The sequence below is a fragment of the Harmonia axyridis genome, chromosome 3 (assembly GCF_914767665.1).
Source record: "Harmonia axyridis chromosome 3, icHarAxyr1.1, whole genome shotgun sequence".
Classification (NCBI taxonomy): Eukaryota; Metazoa; Arthropoda; class Insecta; order Coleoptera; family Coccinellidae; genus Harmonia; species Harmonia axyridis.
In genome coordinates, this window is record NC_059503.1 from 27,497,022 (window position 1) to 27,520,357 (window position 23,336).

The following is a 23,336-nucleotide window of genomic DNA, read 5'->3' on the forward strand; positions in this document are numbered from 1 at the left end:
GCCCCCTAGCGGTAGAGGTATGAACTTCAAAACAATTTCCAATGTGTTTTCTGGTACACTTTAGTCGTAAAAATTTTTACTGCACGTCTCTACTATGAGTGGATCCTGAGATATAGCCGCTTACTTCGCTTATTTGGTCATCGCAGGAGCCCAGAGAGGAAATGAATGGATACCAAAGTTTGACTGATACGCGAGTCCCTCTTAACGGTAAGAACGAAACGATCAGACATTGTGTTCATTATTGTTTCTTCTTTGCACAGATATCCAGATTATTTATTGCAACTATAAAGCAGGTATATAAATTCACTAAAATGATAGACTGCGTTATAATAATGAAGCGATATGTGTTTTTTGGCGGAGTCTAGTTACGATAACAAACAAAAATGGTATAAATTTTCTATTTCCTTGAAATCCCGCATAGTGAATGTTGTCGTAAGATCCCGCAGGAATCACGTGAAATGTAGGAAAGTCATCGGTGTCCTTCTAAATTTACCGTCTCGACGTGGACTTACATCGTCCAACAAAGAACGCATCACCTTCAAAAACGGAAACTGGGTAGAATCATCACAACAATGTGTATCGTCGAGCTGAAATAGCTATTTTTAACTGGGGCACGGCCTTATGTAAATCAGATTGTGCGATCTCGTACGCTGCGCGCATCTTTTCGCAACCTTTATGAATAATTTTAAGGTTAGGATGGTGGCATTTCAGCCATGGGAATGTCGCCGATTGTACCGACGTAATAAAAGCGTGAAGATGAGCAGCGAAAAAGACCTAGCCCACCTCTTTCACCACAAAGGCGTACGCCGACTTGTTCTTCACTTTCCCCTGTGGGAGAGGCGAGAAAACGGGAATGATCTCTTGTTGTTGTCGCAGGGTTTCGCAAATCGATTGTTCCTTCGACATTTGAATATGTCTAGTTGTAGAACGCTGGAACGATAAGACCGCCAATGAGGAATTGTTATGGGGGAAACTCAAGGATCTGATTTGGGACCAGTTTTATTGTAAATTATATCGAAAAATTGTCCATTTGAAGTCTGAGAGTGAAGAACTTCGACTCATATAAGTAGACTTACTCTCTAAGAAATGTATAAAGTAACTGAAACTGGATAGACAAGCTAATGCCAAATATTTGGGTGCAGTTCCGGAAATCGAGTTGCTCATATCGACTCACTTATGAAGAAGAATTATTGTTAATATTTAGTTGATTTTGCTGTTTTTGCATTTTGAGGAGATGAATATTATATAGGGTGTTCCTTAATTGGAGGTTCAAAGGAAAATGAAAGATTCCTTGAATGCTTTTAAGAAAAAATGTCTCCTAAACAAGTACACGCAAACGCTTTGTTTTCGAGATACGGGAGGTTTCTTGTGTTCCTACTTTTTTGTGATGATTATATCAGTTTATCGAATCTTTATTAACCTTTGCTCAGTTTAGGTAAATAAGTTCCAAAACTTATAATTAATTTATTCATCACAGCTTACTAACTGGATCATCAGGATAATTTGGATTTTCCTGAGGATTATTTGATTTTTTTTCTCGAAAACGGTAGAAGATATGACAAAATTACAAGAAACCGAAAAATATAGTACTAGATAGAGTTTTTTTAAATTTCTCTAAACTACCAGTGATCCACCAAAAAAGTTCTGGAGGAAAGAAGTGGACACTGTCTCGTGAAGAAAGGTGCTATAAGAAAAAACTCGAAAATAAATCAAGCTTCAACACCTTGTATCTAAAAACAAAGCGTTTGCGAGCTCATATTTATAGCACTTTTTTTAATGATCGGAGAAATATTATCGTTTGCATCTGCAATTTAGGAACACTTATTAAGGTGTATTTGAAACTCAAAGAAACTCATCATTAATTTGAGTTCATATGAAAAAATTATATCATTACATATGTAATTATTGTATAAAAACCAATAATGAGACAATTTCCCGAATATCTGAGTGATTGAAATGTTCATTCAGAATAACAGAAAATGAATTTGATAATCATTAATGTTTTCCATCATATCGAATTTTCTTCTTCAATATTGTCAAAATTCAACAGAAGGAATGGAAGTTGAATGCGATAGTGAAGTATGAATGAAATCAGTTCTTATATTTTTTTATTAGAAATGTAGAACTATGTATTTATAAATACATATTGATACACGACCAATGAACACAATTGAATCAAATTCACCACTATAATTTTTTGTGAGTCTCTAACTTTCAGTGTGATTCTGAAAATAATAATAATTGAGTGAAAGAATAAAAATAGAGGTCTTCAGTTTAAATGAATTTGAGTTAGCCAAGTTTATGATCTGCTTATAAACACTCAGTAAGTTTTTGGTCCAAACCGTAACAGTCTTATAACGTATTCGCAGGATCGAAAATGAAAAAGGCAATAATCAAAAAAATGTCCTTCATGTCCTCATCGCAAACATTTTTTGTCATATAAGAATCCCATTAACTCATAAACCGTTGAGTTTCTACCAAAGTTATGGCATATTTCTGAAATTGGCACCAAATAAGCTATGTAATGATGCAATAATATACTGTGTGTGCCATTTGAAATGAGAAAGTGAAATCTGTTTTCGGTGTAACCGGAAGTTGTAGATATCTGCAAACATTTTTGGGGAGAAAAACCATTATCTAAAACCTCAACATACAAATTTTCAGCACCAAATTATGACTGGTTTCCCATAAATGTCGCGGTGAATCACCCTATATATTACATCTTGCTTTCAGCACATCACAGAGCACATCACTGAAGGATGGTTAAGGAACTCGCGTAATGATTAGAGTGATATTTACGTTTTCAGACCAATATGAAACTTTGCCCAGAGTCCCTGGGATCTAACAGATAAATGAAGGGTGAATTAATTATTGAATGAGAGGGATGTTTCTGCATTCAGCAAAGTAACGGTTTAGCTCAGGACTGACTAGTACATTATCACCCAGAAAAATCCAATTTTTTCAAACGCGTTCCTGATCTCTCCAAAGCTAATTGTGAATGCGTTCTCGAAATCTACAAAAATCCAGTTCGTTTTACCTTTCAGGCGTTTCCAATCTCCTTGAACAATGAGAATGAGCCGATGGCGAAGTTACACTCGTAAAAGTGCGCGGGGAGACCAAGCCCTTCATTCTTCCGCGTCTAAAACCATAATAAAACTAATGGCATCCATTGTGACCGTCGTAAAAACACGCGTGGCGTTTCAACGCGACCGCCTTTCGAATTTTCAGAGGTATTATCTTCAGGAGACAATGTATTCTATTACCAGGATGCTTTCAAACATGCCTAAGAACGCCCTCGAGTATGTCTGTACTTCGAGGAGGTTGAGGATGGGGCTCCGAAAGGACCTAATCGAGGTATCTCAAATTTGTCTAGTTTGATTCCAAGTGCTGTTAATATAGCTTTAGCATTTTTATGAATCTTTAATACTTCTATATCGTAATTATTCTATCTGCAGTTATGATATATGTATTGAAATGCTCATCTTGCATTTTGACTTGATTTTGTACTCCTCACCCTATTTCATCTTGCCCGTGCTTTTGATGAAGATTAAACGTCTGAGTATATCACATCCTTCATATTGAGTTCAGTAGTCTCAAATGGCGCATTAATGATTAAGCGTTCGAAATCTCCTGATGCCAAGTCAATACTATTTTGAAATTCACAATCTCAGAGATGAAAGATGTAAATTGTGGCAAGTAATCTAGCTTTTACAACAATTTCAGAATCATCATTATTGGAAATTGTGTATAGTTCATTCAGTCATTTGAAGGAAGCTTAAAAGTGTTCATAAGACAAGTTTCCAGCTATCCATTAGGAGCCAAGGTATTTATTGCCTAACAATACTTTTAAATAAAACCTGGTATTATAGCGGATCGTCTCTGGAACCAGAATGTGTAGGTTTGGTTGTTCTACTGGCTAATATAGTCCACGTTCCACCACATGCCGATTTGGTTTGTTTGCAGCTTTTATACTTCTTCATTATATTTCTAATGATTCGCATATCCCAGTGGTGGATTAATAAAATGAGCATTTTCACTCGCTTTTAGTTCTATTTACCTGAAATGGGCCAGAATATTTTTGATATTCAAGCGTTTCCCAAGTTCCCAGAAATGTTTCAGGGAACAAGATCAGCAGGGAATTCACTGTCTTACCACTCTAACCAGTCATTTCGAATAGATCCCAGTACGCTAGTTGATCGACAAATGAAATAGTATGAGTCGATTTGTTCACTTTCATTGCCCGAAATATTATGAGTGCAATTTTATCGCCATTATCGGTGGCAGTTGGGCTCATTTTCCGCAACTCATCAATTGGGAAGTTATTAAGAACAGAGGACATCAATTGGGAAGTTATTAAGAAGAGAGGATTCTACTGTCATCGAGAAAATGATTTCGACGATGATGTTTGGAAAAGTTCTGTGACACATGATTTCGCATCCTAAGGGCCGTCATTCCACAGAAGAAAATATTTTCGATGGAATAGGAAAAGCACAAGGTGAGATTAACCAATGAAATTTCATTCCTAGTTTGCCTTAAGAGGGAACACCACTTAGGCTGCTTATAGTTATTAGTTCAAAACGATATTATAGATATTTCTTCTTACAAATCACCGATTTTTAAGGGGTTTTCACATTATTTCCTTAAACAATAATCTACATGGAAGAAATAGAATATTTTTAATTTGCGAATGAAAAAAAAAATTGGTAACTTTTCGTTTTTCACAAAAAAAAAGTGATTATATATACTCTGTAGGTACATATACAAAGCACTGAAATAATCGTTAATAAGAACCTACCAAAAATAATAACAAAAGAAGTAAAATTATAATTTCGTAAAAAAAAATAATCGACCGTCGTATAGTGCTGCCTTTTACTCATTTTCTTCAAAAGAAGGAAGAAGATGAAGTGAGTGTACAACTTCGTTCAAAGTTTGGCCATCGCAGGAGCACCAGAGGGGAATGAATGGGTACCAAAGTTTTACCAATACCCAAAATCCCTTTCAACTCCAGAATGAACATTTGGTCTAACACACGTTTGAGCGCTTATACTCGTAATTTTATACAATGATAATGTCATCATATTTGATACTTATATTGACGGAATAATGAGGTTAATCGTTGAGAAGCAAAGATAATATTTAAGGATATATCATTTAAAGAGAAGCGCTCATCCCATCACGTCGCGAGACGCGAATCATTTCGAAAAATTGCCATCAGAATTTAATATATTTGACATAAATATTATTTTCAACTCTTGGGGCGTGCGCCCATGGTAGCGGCATGACATCTAATGAAAATCTGGACAAGCGAATTATTGAGTAGTTCAAATAAGGTTGAAAGAACTCTACCAAAATCGATCCCTGTGGGACGCCATATGGAATTTTGGAGACGATCGTATACTCCCAGTGGGTACTTCTTCTGTTCCTCCTCATTAATATGCGGTAACTTTTATTGGCATGTTCAGTGAACACTGCCCAAAACCTACACCATTAACCGAAAACGCATACTCATGTCCGTAAAAAAAATGAATGTGACAAATTGAAATGTCCCATTAACATCGGCGATCGTGCATTTCTCCAAGATCCGATGTCACGTGAAGCGTTTTGGTCGTCGTTCTCTTCGCTTATTCGGCGATTATCTTATCTCGAACGAAATTTCCGAGATGCCGTGGCCTCCGAACGGGCCAGAAATCAGGTTGATTGGCAATTTGTCGGGCTACGCGTAGCGATGAGGTGCACATTTCGAATCTTCCAATTAACGGCCAATTTGCGGCCTATGTTCGGACGCTATCGGCCGAAGAGATCCGCGAAAAGTATCAATTATCGGATTAAATTTGAGAATTATGATTTTTTAAGGGGCATCTCGAGGTGATGCTACGGCATCGGAGTTATTTATTGGCCACTAATTCACGATCGTGATCTCGTGCAGTGGATGGGCAACATTTAGAACGATAGAGTATGGTAATTTCCAATGATCTTTGAAAGATTTCGATGATGCTAGGAAGATTTACTTATATATCTTCAGGGCATTAGGAGTTACAGATGAGAGATTCCTTAAAAGCATGTCATCAATCGGGTAAACCACTTCGAACTGTGTTTTTTGTCGGCAAGGACAACATGTAGAACATTTCACAGTGAGATTTTTAAGCTTCATCTGGGAATTGAGCTATCTAACTATTCGTAATTGATTGTATAAAGGGGGTTCACTGCCTTTGATGTCTTTTGTGTTCTCCGTAGGAGTTGCTCTCACCAGTAAACCATCTACAGCTCATCTTACGGTTCCAGAGTTCTGATGAACTCCAGTACCTAGGATGGCTTCGTACAGTTTACGAGTTCACTCCTTAAAGTTTCTCGTTCGAACTATTGCTTTTTGTCTTGAGTTTCAATGACAAGGTATTTATAAACTATGTAATCATCAGTTCTTTCCTTCTCCCCATAGAATGGGCGCGTTCAGAAGACTCAACAGCTGTCAATATTCTATGAGTTTTCTGCTGAAAGCATTCTATCATGGACATTTTTGGTTGCGAATTTATTTCATGCTACTTTTTGGTAACATGTTGAGTAACTGACATGTGACAGTGATTTTGGGACGAAATTCAAATTTCAAATAAAGCAAAAATGGAATCTGACCATACACATTTATAAACATGCTGACGTGTTACTTCGAATAAATTTCCCAAATATTGAAGAATAAAAAGTAATAATACCGTCAGCAAACTCGGATATAAAAATCGATATTATAACAGAAAATTGTGTCTCGTCATAACGTAACCTTCAAGAAGGATCCACAGAACCTATTGCTGTAAAGAAAAGGAGCAACCCGTCCAGCAGAGAATAGTACGTAACCAAACTGATAGCTATCAGTAGCGGAGCTACTTACGCTACCAATCTTTCTGCTGAACGCGACCATTGTGTAGGTAGTCATTTCCTGATACTATTATTACATCAAATTGGGTGTTTCCTAAGTCGACAGTGCCCTGTGAAGAAGCTAGTGAGGAGCTTTAGCATGTTCTAACTGAAATCCAGATACATTTTGGATCTTGCAGTATACATTTGAGTTCCGAAAAATATTTAGATTGTTCCATCTTATAGAGGAAAATGCACCTACAAGAAACACTCTCGCGGAATCTTATAGTAATAAGATTCCGCGAGAGTGTTTCTTATAGGTGCATTTTCCTGTATAAAGAAAAGTTTCTGTCCAGTGAAAGGCGGTGCAATCAATTATCAAGAAAACAACTTCAACTAAAGGCATAGCTCAGCATAATATCCTCGGGATTGTACTCATTTCAGAATTGTGCAACTCATCTGGTGAATGGCCTTCACAGTTTTGACAATTTTGGAGAAATTACATACATGATCTCGAGCATAAATCTTCAAATAATCAAGTAGCCACAATTTTAAAGATACCAGAGATAGCCAACCAATGCCAAGGGAGATTCATATCATGAAAGAGCTTTCACAAGAAAAGGCGGTATGCCAACAAGCGCTAATCTGCTGAAATAATTTGTCATCGGAAAGCTTACTTTTCAATGGATGCAAAAAACTAGTTCATCGAAAAAACTTTGTTGATTATCACTAGTACCTCACCTGGCTTATACTTCTGGCTTGATCTCCAGATCATGATATATAGTACGTACAATCAATGTCATGAGCCTCAAAAGCTGTTCGTTCATCAAGTGATCGAGGTGAAAATTATTTTTTGCGGGAGATTGTCTTAATGTGTTGACATAACACTAAAATAATAGGTTGGCCTTTTAGTTTTGGAGTTATGGTGACTCTTCGCCAATCCGCAAAAGAGAGCCGTGAAAAAAAAGTTAGAAAGAGAAGAGCCCAAAGTATTCTTTGAAAACAATTCGACAAAGAGTTTGAATATTTAACTTATGAACAAATAATTACTTATAATCCCAAGTTTGAACACTGCCAGATAACATTCAATATTAATTTTTCTCTCAAACATATCTGAAGGTTTCTTATTGAAGAGTTTAAACCGAGACGCCAACTCCAATCAATCCAAGGCTTCTGAAACTCTCGAAGTCCGACAAGTGCACTTGAGCGCATAGTGGAACGTAGCCCCGTTAAGTGAAGCAATGTTTACACCTGTACCTGTAACGTGTTTATTCAATAAACGGACGTTTCAATTCATATTAAAAACAATTAAGAAGCCCATTGGGACACGCCTGGCACTTTTCCGCAGAAAGTGGTCGCAGTTTGCATGCTCGAGTTGTCGATAATGCGAATATGATTATGAGCCAATGTTGGCTGCATTGGGTGTGTTAGGTGGTATTCTTTCTCCATCCGATGAATTTTCATAGCAACTGATGCAACCCGCATGGTTGTTTTAGCTAGATATTATAGTTGCAAAACTTACCATGAAAACCATGAAACTGTTTCTGCAGACGTCCTAGAAATGAAAACGGCCGATTCTTTTGCTGAATCTAATTCAGCTTTGCTAAATGAATAGAGATATCACACTTCTTGAATATAGCTGAATATCTGCCATTAAGGGTTATAGCGATGATGACAGAAATCTGTAACAGGAAGATAAAATTATTATAGAACAAATCTCAATCAACTCATCAGATGAACCAGCCTTTCTGATATTTGATTTTGCAACGTTTTCTTTATCGACGTCAATTACAATTCTGAAATATAAAAAAGGCTTTTTCATCGATGATAGATATCTATTCGAAGAATTCGGAAACATCACATCGGAGATACTGATTTTTCCAGTGGAAAAAATTACATAGCAAAAACATCAGAAAGTTATAGCATTGGGTGAGTGAATCCTATTCTGTATCATTACACTAAGTGCGGCCACATAACATGCTTCTCTCAAGAAACGTGGCTGACAAGTGACAATCTTGCTTTTAGAAGAAAAGGGCTGTTGAATCTAGTCAAAGGAAGGGTAAGCTGAAAAAGTAGAAGGAAACATAAAACAATTTCTGAGCTAAAAATAAGTGGAACACCAAGTAATTCACACACGCTTCGGCCACAACCGTAGCCGTAACCCCTTTAAAATAAAAACAAGAATTTGTAATGACAAAATAAAGTACACTTGTCGAGAAAAATACGATAAATATCAATCAAAATGAAACTTCTTATTCGAAAAACCTTTGGAAGCTGAAGCAGTTACAAGGATTTGGGGACCCATAGGCCATAGGCCAACATATACATAGACCTTAGAATATAGATAGTAGGAACGGAAAGTAAACATTTGTGCTCGATCCCGAATACAAGAGAGAAGGAATTATAGTGTCGCCAATCACAATCGAGCTAGCCGATTGTTTGTGCGAGCCATAGGCGTGGAGAATCCTGATTTGATTGTTGAATGCTTTATCAGGAATCATTTTTTCATAACACAATATCTAAATCATTAAACCGTGAAAAACATGGACTCTTTTGAAACACGAAAGGAATTATGAATAAATCACATTGTAAACTCTTTTTGAGCATGAATTGATAATTTCGAAATTAATCAAATTATGTTACGCTACTGCTGTAGTGTCCCGTCAGACAAGGAGCGTCGAATGTTGGCATCAAAACAATTGCATCCATTACAAGGGGATTTCCGTTCCCCTTATTGATGTTCTAAGACAAAGACAGACAATATACCAAGTTTTAAAAAATCGGTGCATTTACGAGATGAAAAATTTCATTCCAAAAGTGATAAAAATACTCGCACTACTTCGGTACACTCGGAATCAAAATTTATTATGTACAAGGGAGACCAAATTGGACAGTATTGAAGAGAAAGTCTTATTTCTACACTAGATAGACTTAAACTGATATCGGTGTCTGAGGAGCAATTTTTGTGAGAAACTCATTGGCGAAAACTCCATAGTTATCACCGTTACGTAGTTACAGGGTTTTTTCGAAAATGTTCATTTTCGAGATATTGTTTTTCTTTTCTTGTGTTGAAAATTTTTCATTTCTGTGATAACAGCAACTTTCCACATATAATTCAATGGCGTTAATTGAATTTCCCGCAAATTGATACTTTATGACATATCGCTATGATTTTTTTTTTAAATGGGACACCCCGTATATTTCTACATATTTCGATGAAGCATAAAATTACCATTTCAAAAGTATAGCACATCAGATAGTTTTCTGACGTCATGTTCGGGATATTGAATTTTCAAATTTCATCTCTAGGATAAGTAGGCTTTGGAGGATGCGATGATGAATGAAACCATGGAAATGTCAAACATTTATTGAAACATAAAGATCTGTTTAGTTTGCAATTGAGATAAAATTCGAAAATTCAAGATCTCAAATATAAAAATTTGTTACAACAATGATTTTACAGAAATGAAAAATTTGCAACAGAAGAAAAGTTAAAGAAAATACATCAGGGACATCAATTTCGAAATTGTTTAGTCAGTATCTATCTTACTGTAATATTATAATGTTATTATTTAATGTGTTAGTGTTAGTGTTTAACATAAACACTAATGACCTAGTTGTCGGAGCGTGTATGCAATAATAAAAAAATTTCTAAAATGAACATTTTCGGAAAACACCCGGTAACTATGTTACGATGATAGCTATGGAGTTGCAGTTTTTGCCAATGAGTTCCTCATTGGCACTCAGACACAGACATCAGTTTTCGTCTATCAAGTGTAGAAATAGGAAAATTTGGCCCACCCCGTACAATAGATAGATAGAGATCAATATCTGGATGGGTGACTGCTTTGTTATAGATAAGTATCTTCCCGAAGGCTGAATATTTGAAAGGTACCTAATGAGCAGAACAAACGAGAAAGAGTCCTCTATTTCCAATTTTTTTTTTGTTCAATGTGAATGTTCCGCCGAAAAACTGAAATATTTCTATCAAACCTCTAAACGCAGAAACCAGAATGCATTTTCGCAGCAGGCCGTGTAGGTCACAAGCACTTTTCACCTCGGGTCGCCTCGACACTCATTAGCCGATAAAGACAAGGCCGAATTCGAAATGAGAATTATTAGAAGCCGCGTCGAGCTAGGGTTCGTTCATACGAGACCGATTACGCCAAAACTGGAACGGAGTGATCGAAAAACCAGCCGAGAGACAAACGCGGAAGCAACTGCCTGGCACACAGCAGCGAGGACTGGGCGTGTTTGTTTTCGTACACTTTGGTCAATTGACACAAATAGATACGTTATCTGCTTTATCGCCCAACACGAGCCATCTAAACAAACGAACGCGGCCACGTGAATAATTATTTCGATGTCACTGATCCAAAAGGTGGCGACGACGACGCTGCCATTGTGTTCAGGATCAAAAGGGTCATTAAAGTGCATAGGTAGATTAAGTGAATTGAATTTAGTGATTAGCCAAATGTTTCAGACTGCGTGTCCACCAAGAAAATCAGATTGATAGTCCACAATCAAAGGTTTCCACGTGGGGCAAACGTCTGGAGATAGTTGACCATTCCAACACTTGATTTCGGAATCTATATTGTGCCATAATAGTCTGGATGACGGTAATCTATGACACATTGAGGTTATAAAGATTTTCGTTCGTTAGATTGAGTTGAACAGGAGATGTATTTAGATGCATTACTGGACTCCGCCTCCTCTCACATTGAATTTTCAAGGTTATTTTTTTCTTTGTGAAATTATTTCTATTGATCTTGTTTGGTCAGTTATTATTATTGTTATTAAATAAAAGTATGGAATGAAATCAGCCATTTTAGAAATACGTCGTATTATATAAGGTGTAGTAAAAAAAATCTATTATTTTTACATTAAAAACAAGGCTTTAATTACCATAGTTAGAATGTTCCGATTAAGGTCAAATTTGCGCCGTTTTGTTCGACAACTTGATGCCATTTTGAAGGTAATATCCTTATACCTCTTTAATAGAAGCCCTCGTCCCTATTGGCGAAAAATTGAGACAATCGATTCTAACAAGCCTCTGTTGAAGCAAATTTTTCACCAGCAAAATTTTTCGCCATAGACAGGAACAAGATGGTAATCTTTTGGTTCTAGGTCCAGACTATAAGCTGGATGCATAAGAACCTCCCAACCAAGCTCCCAGAGCTTTTGGCGAGTAACTATCGATGTGTGTGGCCTGGTGTTGTCCTGATGGAACATAATTACTCTACTATTGACCAGGGCTGGCCGCTAGCAATTGCTTCCTTCAGACGCTCCAATTGTTGACAGTACAGTTTCTAGTTAACATTTGTTTTTTAGGAAATCAGCTCATAGTAGACAATTACCCGCCAATCCCACCAAACACACAGCAAAACCTTTTCACTATCAGTCACCAACCGCTTGAAAATTGAGTCGAGTTTGTTGCGATTCAGAAGCAATTCGCCAATGGACATTCGATCCATGAGGTTTTTTGCGTTAACTCGTGTGGTACCCATACATCGAGCTTATTCTTAAAACCAGCCTTATGCTGGTATATGGCCTTGAAGGAACGGAATTGACAAAACCAAAATTGCGCATGATTGGCAGCTACCAAGGCAGCTACAGTATCATGGCCACAGACATTATTTACATTTTCAACCGCCTGGCTTGCATTTTCGCCTTTATCGAAGAAAAACTGTAAAATATAGGGTAGTTTTTCTTTACTAGTGTGTCGAACTAAAGTGAGTCAACTAATCACATAACTACCAGGAAAGTTTTTGTAGTACCAAATCTCATATTCCTATTGAACCCAATCGGAATAACTACACCTTATATATCACTTTCTATTCTATTTCTATAAAATAACGTAATTTTGTGTCACATTGGAATTTCTTCGGTAGTTTGAATTGATTTCTGCATTATTTCATTGTTGTTGGCTGTTTTCTTTTGGTTGAGTGATAGTGATCCAGTATATTTTATTGGCTTCATGCCTCAGCAAATACACAATGAAGGGTTTAAGAAGGTATACTTAACCGACATGAACGGACGCAATGACACCTATGAATGTTTTCCCGCTAGATCCAAATCAGAAAAAAAGTGCAATAATTTGCCTCAAAAATTTTTTTTGCTGAAGTTTGTTTTTGAAAAAAAAGTGAGCCGTATTCCAACAGTACAGGAAGGGATTTTGCAATATGTTATTCAGCTCATTGAAGTTTATATATTGCTTTGATGAAATCATGTAGGAATATGGTTTAACAACGAAAATGTTTCATTCGAAAATAGAGCTTACACCAACAGAAATTTTGATATTATTGAAAATGAAAGTCCTCACTTTATTGATCATTGTGTCAATCGATATCAATCACCTACAAATGAGAAACAATTCTGAGTCGATTCTGGTAGCATTTGTAGAAGAGAAAGAAGTAGGTACATGCTAAAAAAAAATCCCAATGGTAAGAAAAATTTGAATATACTCAACCCCGAGTATTGTTACCTTCTGTAGAAAAGATACCGGAGAAGTGATTTCTAATAAATCTAGGATACTGCCTAAACACTCATCTAATAGTTTTGATCAATGGAACAATGACTGCAGGCAATATAGCGAGATAACTATAGAGTCGATAATTGTTTTAATGCTGGCGCAAGAGGTGACAGATTTATTTTAATTGATGATAATTACCATCTTTACCATGCAAGAATTTGAAACGATCGAATAGAATTTCATGGGATCATAAGACTCGAGATGGCAACATGTTTACCGAACATAATATATACCAAGTGTCAAGTAAGTTTAAGTAGAAAATTTAAGGGAATGAATCTACTTCAGCAGCCTTTATTTACTCCATAACGAATTACAAATTCATGACAAACAACCTTGGGAGGAAATGCTGGACGGTTCATCAAGAAGTAAATCATGATAGAGTTACAGCATCAAGCTCAGTAAGCTGAGCAAGAGGTGGTCCTCAAAGATTTGAATTGTTCCTATAAATACTGGAAACGTGCCCATAAACATTATGAGATCACGTTTTTGAAACTCTACATGATCTTCTTCTATTCAATGGTCCTAATTGTCCAGATAAAATAAATATTCCAGTATTATTCACTTCTGATATTGCAAACCTTCTATTGCTCTTAGATAACAAATCTTTCCATCTTTTCAGGTCTCAACTATACTCATCACATCACAGCGTAGAGTCTCTAGGTGTCTCCATCTAATGCTTGATAGTTCATGAAGAAATAAATCATAGAGTAACAGCATCAAGCTCAGTAATCTGAGCAAGAGGTGGTCCTTAAAGTATTGAATTGTTTCTATAAATACTGCAAACGTGACAATAAACGTTATGAGATCACGTTTTGAAACTTTTTATGATCTTCTATTCAATGTTCCCCATTATCCAGATAAAATAAGTATTTCAGTTCTGATATTGGGAACCTTCGATTTTTCTTGGATAACAAATCTTTTCAGGTCTCAAGTATACTCATCACACACAGCGTACAGTATCTAGTTGTCTTTATCTAACAACCGAATCTATTTCTTTATTGTATGGATGCTGCAGACACTTCCTCAGTACAACGTCAATATCAAACGCAGCGACGTTGATAACAGACTGTCGTACTTCTTTATAATTAGCATAATAAAGCGCTATCAGCATAACAATTAATTGAAACGATTACGAGGTTAATAAAACTACTAGAAACTAGTACGCCCATAGATCTTCCTTGTAGGTAGATCAATATATCCTGTAGATCTACCTAATAGGTAGATCAATGTTGTCCATAGATCTACCTTGTAGGTTGATCATCATAGCCCATAGATCTACCTTTTAGGTTGATCAATATAGCCCATAGATCCATATTTTAATTCATTCATAAATACTTCCATATCTCCTGTAAAATCGATATCGCACTGTATAAAAAATATTCATCGCACGTATATCTTCGCAAATTATGCAAGAGAACACAAATCTAAAGCTCTTATTCCAATTTCCAGATTTCATAAGGTCTCGATTTTCCAGAAATGTATAATTGGCGCTTGAAAATTGTACACCCTGTATATAATCGTCAATCCCCACCTGTATACCTTCAAGAATTATGCAATTGAATGATAACCTATAGAGCTAACATGACAACTATAAGAAAAGTTTTCAGTTCCCCAGAGACATCTCGGAAATTGTACACTCTGTATAAACGTTATTCATCGCACGTATATCTTCGCAAATTATGTGAGAGAAATCTAACTTGAAATTTCAATTTTCAGATTTCATAAGTTTTCAATTTTACAGAAAAGCATAATTGGCGCTCGAAAATTGTACACCCTGTATAATATGGTCAATTTATCGAAAAACCTCCAATAGGCAACTTGAAAAAAAACAATGTATAATCGTTATTCTTATATGTACTTTGAAAATCGGAAAAACATAATTATATGTGTATACTACGAAATCATTCACACAATAGACTAAACAAAAAATTGATCCATTTCAATAATCCGAAGCATTCACCGCCAAATAATATAAAAATTTATAACTGGCGAAAAATTAAGAAAAAAAAAATTGTCCACCTGCTGCAAGATTTGAACTCGCATCCCAAAAGAGACCTCAGATTGTACGACCGCATCCCTAACGACCCGGCCACAATGCCTTTGCATAATTATGTGCATTTGTGCTCCTTATAGGAATAATGTCAAAATAACTGGTGACAGAGATTCTATAAATTGATGAATTTTCATGAATTTCGTTTGAAAAATCGTTAAATATAAGGGAAATCGAATTAAAATATCTCTACCTACCAGTTTTTTTCGCCTCAAATGCTGATATCTTTCCAAAATGATATATTTACCTTGACAATTCACATGAAACGGAATGCTTCAAGATTTGACCAATTTCCATGAAAATATCAACAAAACGCAAAAATACCATCATAAAAGGGCGGTACATACAGGTGTAGTCTATTATTTCCTCAAATTTCTCGTTAAAAACTTTTCAAATAACCAAATGACTCCTGTAGAGGCTTCTGGCAAACCAAGCTTTCCACTGACACAAAACGATTCCGCTTGAAAATATCATAAAATATACATGGAAAAAGGGATATAAATCGCATCTGATTCATCTTTTCTTGCATATTTCCTCTCGATTCGTCCAAATTTCAACATTTCCATTAAAATATCATCTGACGTTTCCCATTTTCATTCTGTATTTCGACGATTTCATGAATGAGCACAGAATTGGTTGAAATGTCAGAATATTTTGAATAGATTATTAGATTGATCCTTGATTTTTTTATACAGTTATTCATATTTCAAATAGTTCTATTCATCAAGAGCCCTCTAATGGACACAGTAAAAATAATATAAAACCTAAATATTCTAGAAACGTCAATTGCCGCGGACGTTGCTAGGCCCGTTGCTACCCAAGGACATCGTAGTATTTTCCTATTGGTCGTTCACGTCGACGTGAATCTGGAAATTCGTCGGGAAATTTCCCAAACTTTATCCGTTCATTCCCAGGTAATCCCGAAAAATCGGGAAACGGGAATATCCGCGGGAGTTAATTCGACATTTTCTCTTTCTTTCCGTACTTTTAGTTTTTCTCGTATCTCTCCCAGAGCCGAGAAAACTCGACCGCAAAATCGGTCCAAAATCGTTCGATTTTCGGTGGGAGGAGCGCTTACGAGTTTAATATAGTATACTAGTACGCGCCGTAGATCTACCTTGTAGGTAGATCAATATATCCTGTGGATCAATAAAGCCCATAGATCCACATTGCCCATAGATCTACCTTGTAGGTTGATCAATGTTGCCCATAGATCTACCTTGTAGGTTGATCAATGTTGCCCACAGATCTACCTTGTAGGTAGATCAATGTTGCCCACAGATCTACCTTGTAGGTAGATCAATGTTGCCCATTGATCTACCTTGTAGGTGGATCAATACAGCCCATAGATCTACCTTTTAGGTTGATCAATATAGCCCATAGATCTACTTTTTAATTCATTCATAAATACTCCCATATCTCCTGTAAAATCGATATCGCACTGAGATAAAGCGAGATACTAAGGATTCATGAATATACGCGTGAGTAACCCGCATCTTGTATGTAATTTGAGGATTGGAATAATATCGAATAATTCCTATCGAGTGACAATCAACTCGACCCTTTATAAACTGTATATTTACATGAAACATCCTGTATATAAAGTTTTTGTTGAAACACATAGAAGAAACTTAAAATGACAATCAACATGTCTGATGAGTTAATGAATTATGCATTGGAAAAATAAGCAAAAGCTATAATCTCAATTTTCAGATTTCATAATTCAGAAATGGCTAATTGCCACTAAATTGTACACCCAGTATAATTTTGAATCAATTATAATATATTTCCTCACAAACTATGAAAAAAAAACCTGAAGCTTATATTCCGATGGTTCAATATTTCACATTTCTGCATAAAAATCTAATTGGTACTCGGAAATAATACACCCTGTATATGATCGTCAGCCGCTTACTGTATACCTTCAACAATTATGCAAAAAAAAAATAACCTGGATCTAAGATCTCAACTATCAGATTTCAACAGGTTTCAGTTATCCAGAGTCGTCCAATTGGAACTCAGAAATTGTGCTTTCTGTATAAAAAATATTCATCGCACGTATATCTTCGCAAATTATGCAAGAGAAAACAAATCTAAAGCTCTTATTCCAATTTTCAGATTTTATAAGGTCTCGATTTTCTAGAAATGTATAATTGGCGCTTGAAAATTGTACAACCTGTATATAACCGTCAATCCCCACCTGTATACCTTCAAGAATTATGCAATGAAATGATAACCTAGAGCTAACATGTCAACTATAAGAAAAGTTTTCAGTTCTCCAGAGACATCTCGGAAATTGGTACTCGGAAATTGTACACTCTGTATAAACTTTATTCATCGCACGTATAATTTCGCAAATTATGTGAAATCTAACTTGAAATTTCAATTTTCAGATTTCATAAGTTTTCTATTTTACAGAAAAGCATAATTGGCGCTCGAAAAATGTACACCCTGTATAATATGGAAATGTAGGAATCCCTTTCATTTTAAAATTTCAAATTGGTCAATTTATCGAAAAACCTCCAATAGGCAACTTGAAAAAAATAATGTATAATCGTTATTCTTATATGTACTTCGAAAATCGGAAAAACATAATTATATGTGTATACTACGAAATCATTCACACAATAGACCAAAAAAAATTGATCCATATAAATATTCCGAAGCATTCACCGCCAAATAATATAAAAATTAATAACTGGCGAAAAAATAAGAAAAAAAAGTTATGACCTGCTGCAAGACTTGAACTCGCAACCCATAGAGACCTCAGTTTGAAAGAACGCATCCCTAACGATCCGGCTACAATGACTTTGAATAATTTGGTGCATTTGTGCTTCTTATAGGAAAATTGTCAAAATAAATGGTGACAGAGATTCTATAAGTTGATGAATTTTCATGATTTTCGTTTAAAAAATCGTTAAATATAAAGGATATCTAATTAAAATATCTCTACCTACCGGCTCACTTCAGGTTGGATGCTAATATCTGTCCGAAATGATATATTTACGTATGTCCTTGACAATTCACATGAAAATGAATGCTTCAAAATTTGACGAATTTCCATGAAAACCTCAACAAAACGCAAAAATACCATCATAAAAGGGCGGTACATACAGTATTTCCTTGAATATCTCGTTAAAAACTCCTCAAATGACTCCTGTAGAGACTTCTGGCTTATCAAGTTTCCCATTGACACAAAACAATTGCATTTGAAAATATCATCAAATATACATGGAAAAAAGGATAGATATCGTATATTAATCATCTTTTCTTGCATCTCTCCTCTGAATTCGTCCAAATTTCAATGGTTCTAGTCGAATATCATCTGACGTTTCCTATTTATAACAATAGTATGAAAGGCATCATTTCATTTCCCATTTAATTTCAAAATATGATCAATTGTAGAATGTCCTAAAATGAGATGAATGATAATATTGACCGTCGCATCGTTAATATAATCAATGCAATGATCTAATTATGGAAAGAAATCACGGCATGAATAAATTTTGACATTTGTCGTCTTCTGTCCAAGTATTGACTTATTGCAGCTTCTAAAATTCGAAAAGCATCCATCGGGGCATATTTAGTATCGATATTTTAGTCAAATATGGAATTTCTGTAATTGAATCGATATAATTAACTGAATTGATCATTATTTCTGGTTCGATCGACAATTAGAAATATTCTAGAAACGTCAATTGCCGCGGACGTTGCTAGGGCCGTTGCTACCCAAGGACATCGTAGTATTTTCCTATTGGTCGTTCACGTCGACGTGAATCTGGAAATTCGTCGGGAAATTTCCCAAACTTTATCCGTTCATTCCCAGGTAATCCCGAAAAATCGGGAAACGGGAATATCCGCGGGAGTTAATTCGACATTTTCTCTTTCTTCCCGTACATTTAGTTTTTCTCGTATCTCTCCCAGAGCCGAGAACACTCGACCGCAAAATCGGTCCAAAATCGTTCGATTTTCGGTGGGAGGAGCGCTTACGAGTTTAATATAGTATACAACGTTCTCTTGTTTCGGGCGTGTCATAAAAAACGTTGCGAAATTGGAACCCAACTGTGACAAGTCGATGGTCATTTGCTTTTGGTCACAAAAGGGGCAGTTCGAAATTGGAAAAGAACATAACTATAGGTGAAGCTCCTATCTTGTCCAAATCAAAATAGTCAATATAACCTTCAGGGTTCGATGTTTGTCAGAGTAGAGTTGACAATTCTTCGTATCGTAAGCTGTGTTTCAATGTTTTTAGTTGATTGACTAATCACATCATATTCCTATATTGTATTGTGTTTCCCTCTAAGTGAATCTGCCTTATATAATCGCATACAAACAGGAAATAGTTTGAGATTTTATATCTCTATTTATATTGTACCTGGAGTTAGTAAAAAATTAAATTCATTACACAAATCGTCAAATCAAACGTATTATATGTTGATTGGAGCCTAATAGCTGAATTTGAAGGACACAAAGAGTTTTGTAGGGTTTGCGAATCGCTCAGTTACAATGATAGTATAGATGTTTGTGATGTTCCCTAACTTGGACATGTAAATAATACAAACCTTGTTGTCTCTCGATATTCCGCAAATATTGAAGTCAACTAATGGCACCTATCGTATCGATAATTAGGTATCTAAACTGGCCTAAAGAACTGGCATGAGACGAATCGGTGGCGTACGTTTTTCAGCTATCCATCTGAACAATCGTGGCTATTCGCGAATCATCAGACGTTGATAATAATCGAGGAAGACAGCACTAGGTCCGCATCGCGCATTCGACACGAAGAGGACGACGACCACGGCGTTACGCTAACGCAACACACGTTAGAACCGTACTGACGCGGGGTCTGGTGTTTTGGGTTAGTCGCTGATAGCGCACCGTCATCGTGGACGTCCGAGCGGCTGGCCCCGCTAGATGAGGAACAACGTCCCCACCCGTCGTAGTAAAAGGTCCCTCGAGTGAGAGACGTAGGGACATTCTAATGCCGCTGTTTACACGAGTTGAGCGGCGCGGAACTGATCCCGGTCGGAGTTTGGGAATTGGTCCTTCGAGCCGGATAGATGGGCGTTGCGAGTTTTGCTAGGAGATGTTTAGTGATGAAGAGATGAGAGGATTGAATTCTTGAGTAGGTTAGATAGAAGGATTTGCTATTTTCTTCGTCAACACAGAATGGCTTATTGAGAAAGATATAAAAATAAGTTGATCTGGATTTTTGAAAATTTCATAATCATTAGTTGTGGTATTACCGGTGAAAAATCATACTTTGGATACTATTTATTTACGCACATACCTACAATTATACAGGCTGTTCCTAAATTAGAGGTGAGAGGTATTTTCGAGATACAGGAGTTTGTTGGAGTCCTACTTTTTTGCGATTATACAATCATATGTTACTTAATGGTTCTTTATAGTAATTTGGATATTCCTGAGGATGATTAGAGAATTGTTTTAATTTTTTTTCTCGAAATCGATAGAAGATACGACAAAACTTAAAGAAAAAAAAATGTAGTACTGGATCAAAATTTCTTATCACATTTTTCGAAACTACCAGGGGTTCACCAAAAAGAAATTCTGGAAGAAAGAAGCGGACATTGTTCCAGAAAAAATATCACCCTGTAGCATTCACAATTAGCATACATGATGAAAATTCAAATTAAATTGAAATATCTATGCCAAATTTGAGTTCAATAACTTGTGGAGGGAAGGTGCTATGAAAAAATAAAACTTAAAAACAAACTTCAATCTCGAAAACAAAGCGTTTGCTGGCCCATGTTCATAGGACTTTTTTCTCGAAATAATCCGAGGAATCTGTCATTTCCGTTTGTACCACCAATTTGGAACATCCTGTATACGATTTTCCAATAATAACTGTCACTCTTGGAGTTCCGACCTTCTGACATTGGACAAATAAAAACTACGCCATTACTACTAAAACTGGCACCATACACGCTTCAACAATGTATTGAAATTCATGATGAATATGGTAAAAACTTTGAAGCCACAGTTTGCAAAACCCAGAAAGAAATTTCGAGTCGTCGTGAATCACCTTGTCGACTGGCTATAGTAAAACTGAACTAAAAAATTAAGAGGTTGGGACAAATTAGTGTTTTGAAGAATAGAAACCGTGTGCGTCACTCAAGAACAACTAAAGATATTGCTGTTGTATCCCGTAGTAATGACGAAAACCCAGGTTTGTCCATTTCTCATCGATATTGGGAATTAGGCATTCCACAAATGACATTGCACTATAATATATAGTGTACGGAGCCTACGTTAATAATAATAGGTAGAAATATCGCATTTGGGGCTCGCAAATTTCCACAATGATTGTTGAAAAGCATCTCCATTCTCAACGTGTCTTTATTTGGTGCAGTTTTTGGGCTGGTGGTGTGATTGGACCTTCCTTATTCGAAAATGAAGCTGCTGCAACTGTTACGGTGAATGGATAGCGCTACCGATTAATGATTTTTTATAGATATAATTGAAAGATATTGATTTGAACGAGGTTTATATCAAACAAGTCGGAGCTACGTGCTAAACAAGCAATGAAATAATAGCAATTTTGCAAGAATATTTTCCTGGTCGTCATATTTCTCGAAGAGTTGATCTAACACCTTCAGACATCTTTCTTTGGGACGACGTTAAAGATAAGATATATACTTCACAATCGATTTTGGACCTTAAAGGTGGAATTGGCGGAGTTATCGAGGACATACAGCAGCAAATTTGCGAATTGACATACGCATACGTTACGGACATTAGGCTGATATCCTTTTCCATCATTATTTGCATACCCTGTTCTATGGAATGAAATAAACATCCATTGATTCTTCCTAAAATTTACTCTTCGAAATTTAATCGAAAACCAATCATTGGTTCAATTATTATTTCTTATCTGTGAATGAAACTGAGGCTTCATATATGAGAAAGATTAAATATACTTATATTACTAACAAAAGAGAACAATGAAGAAAATCTTGAATTTGAAATAAACAGAATGCTGCAGAGGGCATCACATGAACTTATAGAGTGCCAATTGCCAATTATGTTCACAACTCGTACAAATTTCCATCTATTATTTCTTACCATTCATTCGGTACGAGAAATATAGAACTCCTAATCATTCCATGGTGCAGATGGACTTCTTTTAAATAAAAATCAATAATAAACTGCCCTCAATTCTTAGGATCCTGAGAAAAATCGAAAAAATGTGTAAAGGAATATTTTCTTTCTAATATAATATTATATTCATTAGAGGAGTTCATGAAAATGTAGATCGCCTAAATTTTTGTTATCTAACTTGGCATCTAATATATTGATGTTGTAATCATCTTGTGTATCTTCAATTAACAGGAATTAACTTCGTCCAGTCCTTGTAATTTTTCTTTTGGAATATAATATTGCTCGAGTCATCTAACGATGACAAAATAGTTCTCTCATATCTTCTACAAGCAAGGAAGATCCTTCATCTCAAGAGGATCATCGAAAGGAGGACTAAAATTAGTATTGATTCCACCTCCAAGCTAGGAGCACATATCTCTTTCACCACCCATCGATCCAGTTAACCAAGGTTTGAAGCTCCTTATAGATCTATTGAGAGGGCTTTATTGCGTTGGTGCATCAGAACGAAAGATCCGTCTGACAAGAATTCAGAATATATTTTTTACATATGGTATGGTTGCTAATTACGTTCAAAACCTGTCAAAATAGAGTACACTATTCTTTCTCGTATACACTTTCATATAGAAAATTAGGGACAGTTCTTTGAATAGGGATAAAAGCTAATAGCCTCGTCGAATATTAGACAACTTTTTCATTCTTGTTATCGAAAAAAAAATGAAACATTGAAATGAGCTCGATTTAACAATTATTTCAATGTATGTTTCCTATGAAATTCTTCGAAAGTGGTCT

At 35.9% G+C, this 23,336-nt stretch overlaps 1 protein-coding gene across 3 annotated transcripts in view; it reads right to left on the reverse strand.

The window, feature by feature from the left end:
* The window catches only part of LOC123675778 (Krueppel-like factor 5), a 217,032-nt gene extending 196,738 nt beyond the window's left edge, over positions 1-20,294 (reverse strand). The window contains exons 1-2 of one of the 3 annotated variants that reach the window (XM_045611291.1): positions 19,988-20,294; positions 8,366-8,525 (exon numbers count right to left, since the gene is read on the reverse strand). Coding sequence is in view for 2 of the 3 variants with exons in the window: in XM_045611289.1 (XP_045467245.1) it covers positions 8,366-8,377 (12 nt within the window). In the remaining variant the exon portion in view is untranslated. Of the gene's footprint in view, positions 1-8,365; positions 8,526-10,836; positions 11,086-19,987 lie in introns of those variants that run through there. The other 2 variants (XM_045611289.1, XM_045611290.1) reach the window with 2 other exon arrangements.
* Between the last annotated feature and the right edge of the window lie 3,042 nt (positions 20,295-23,336).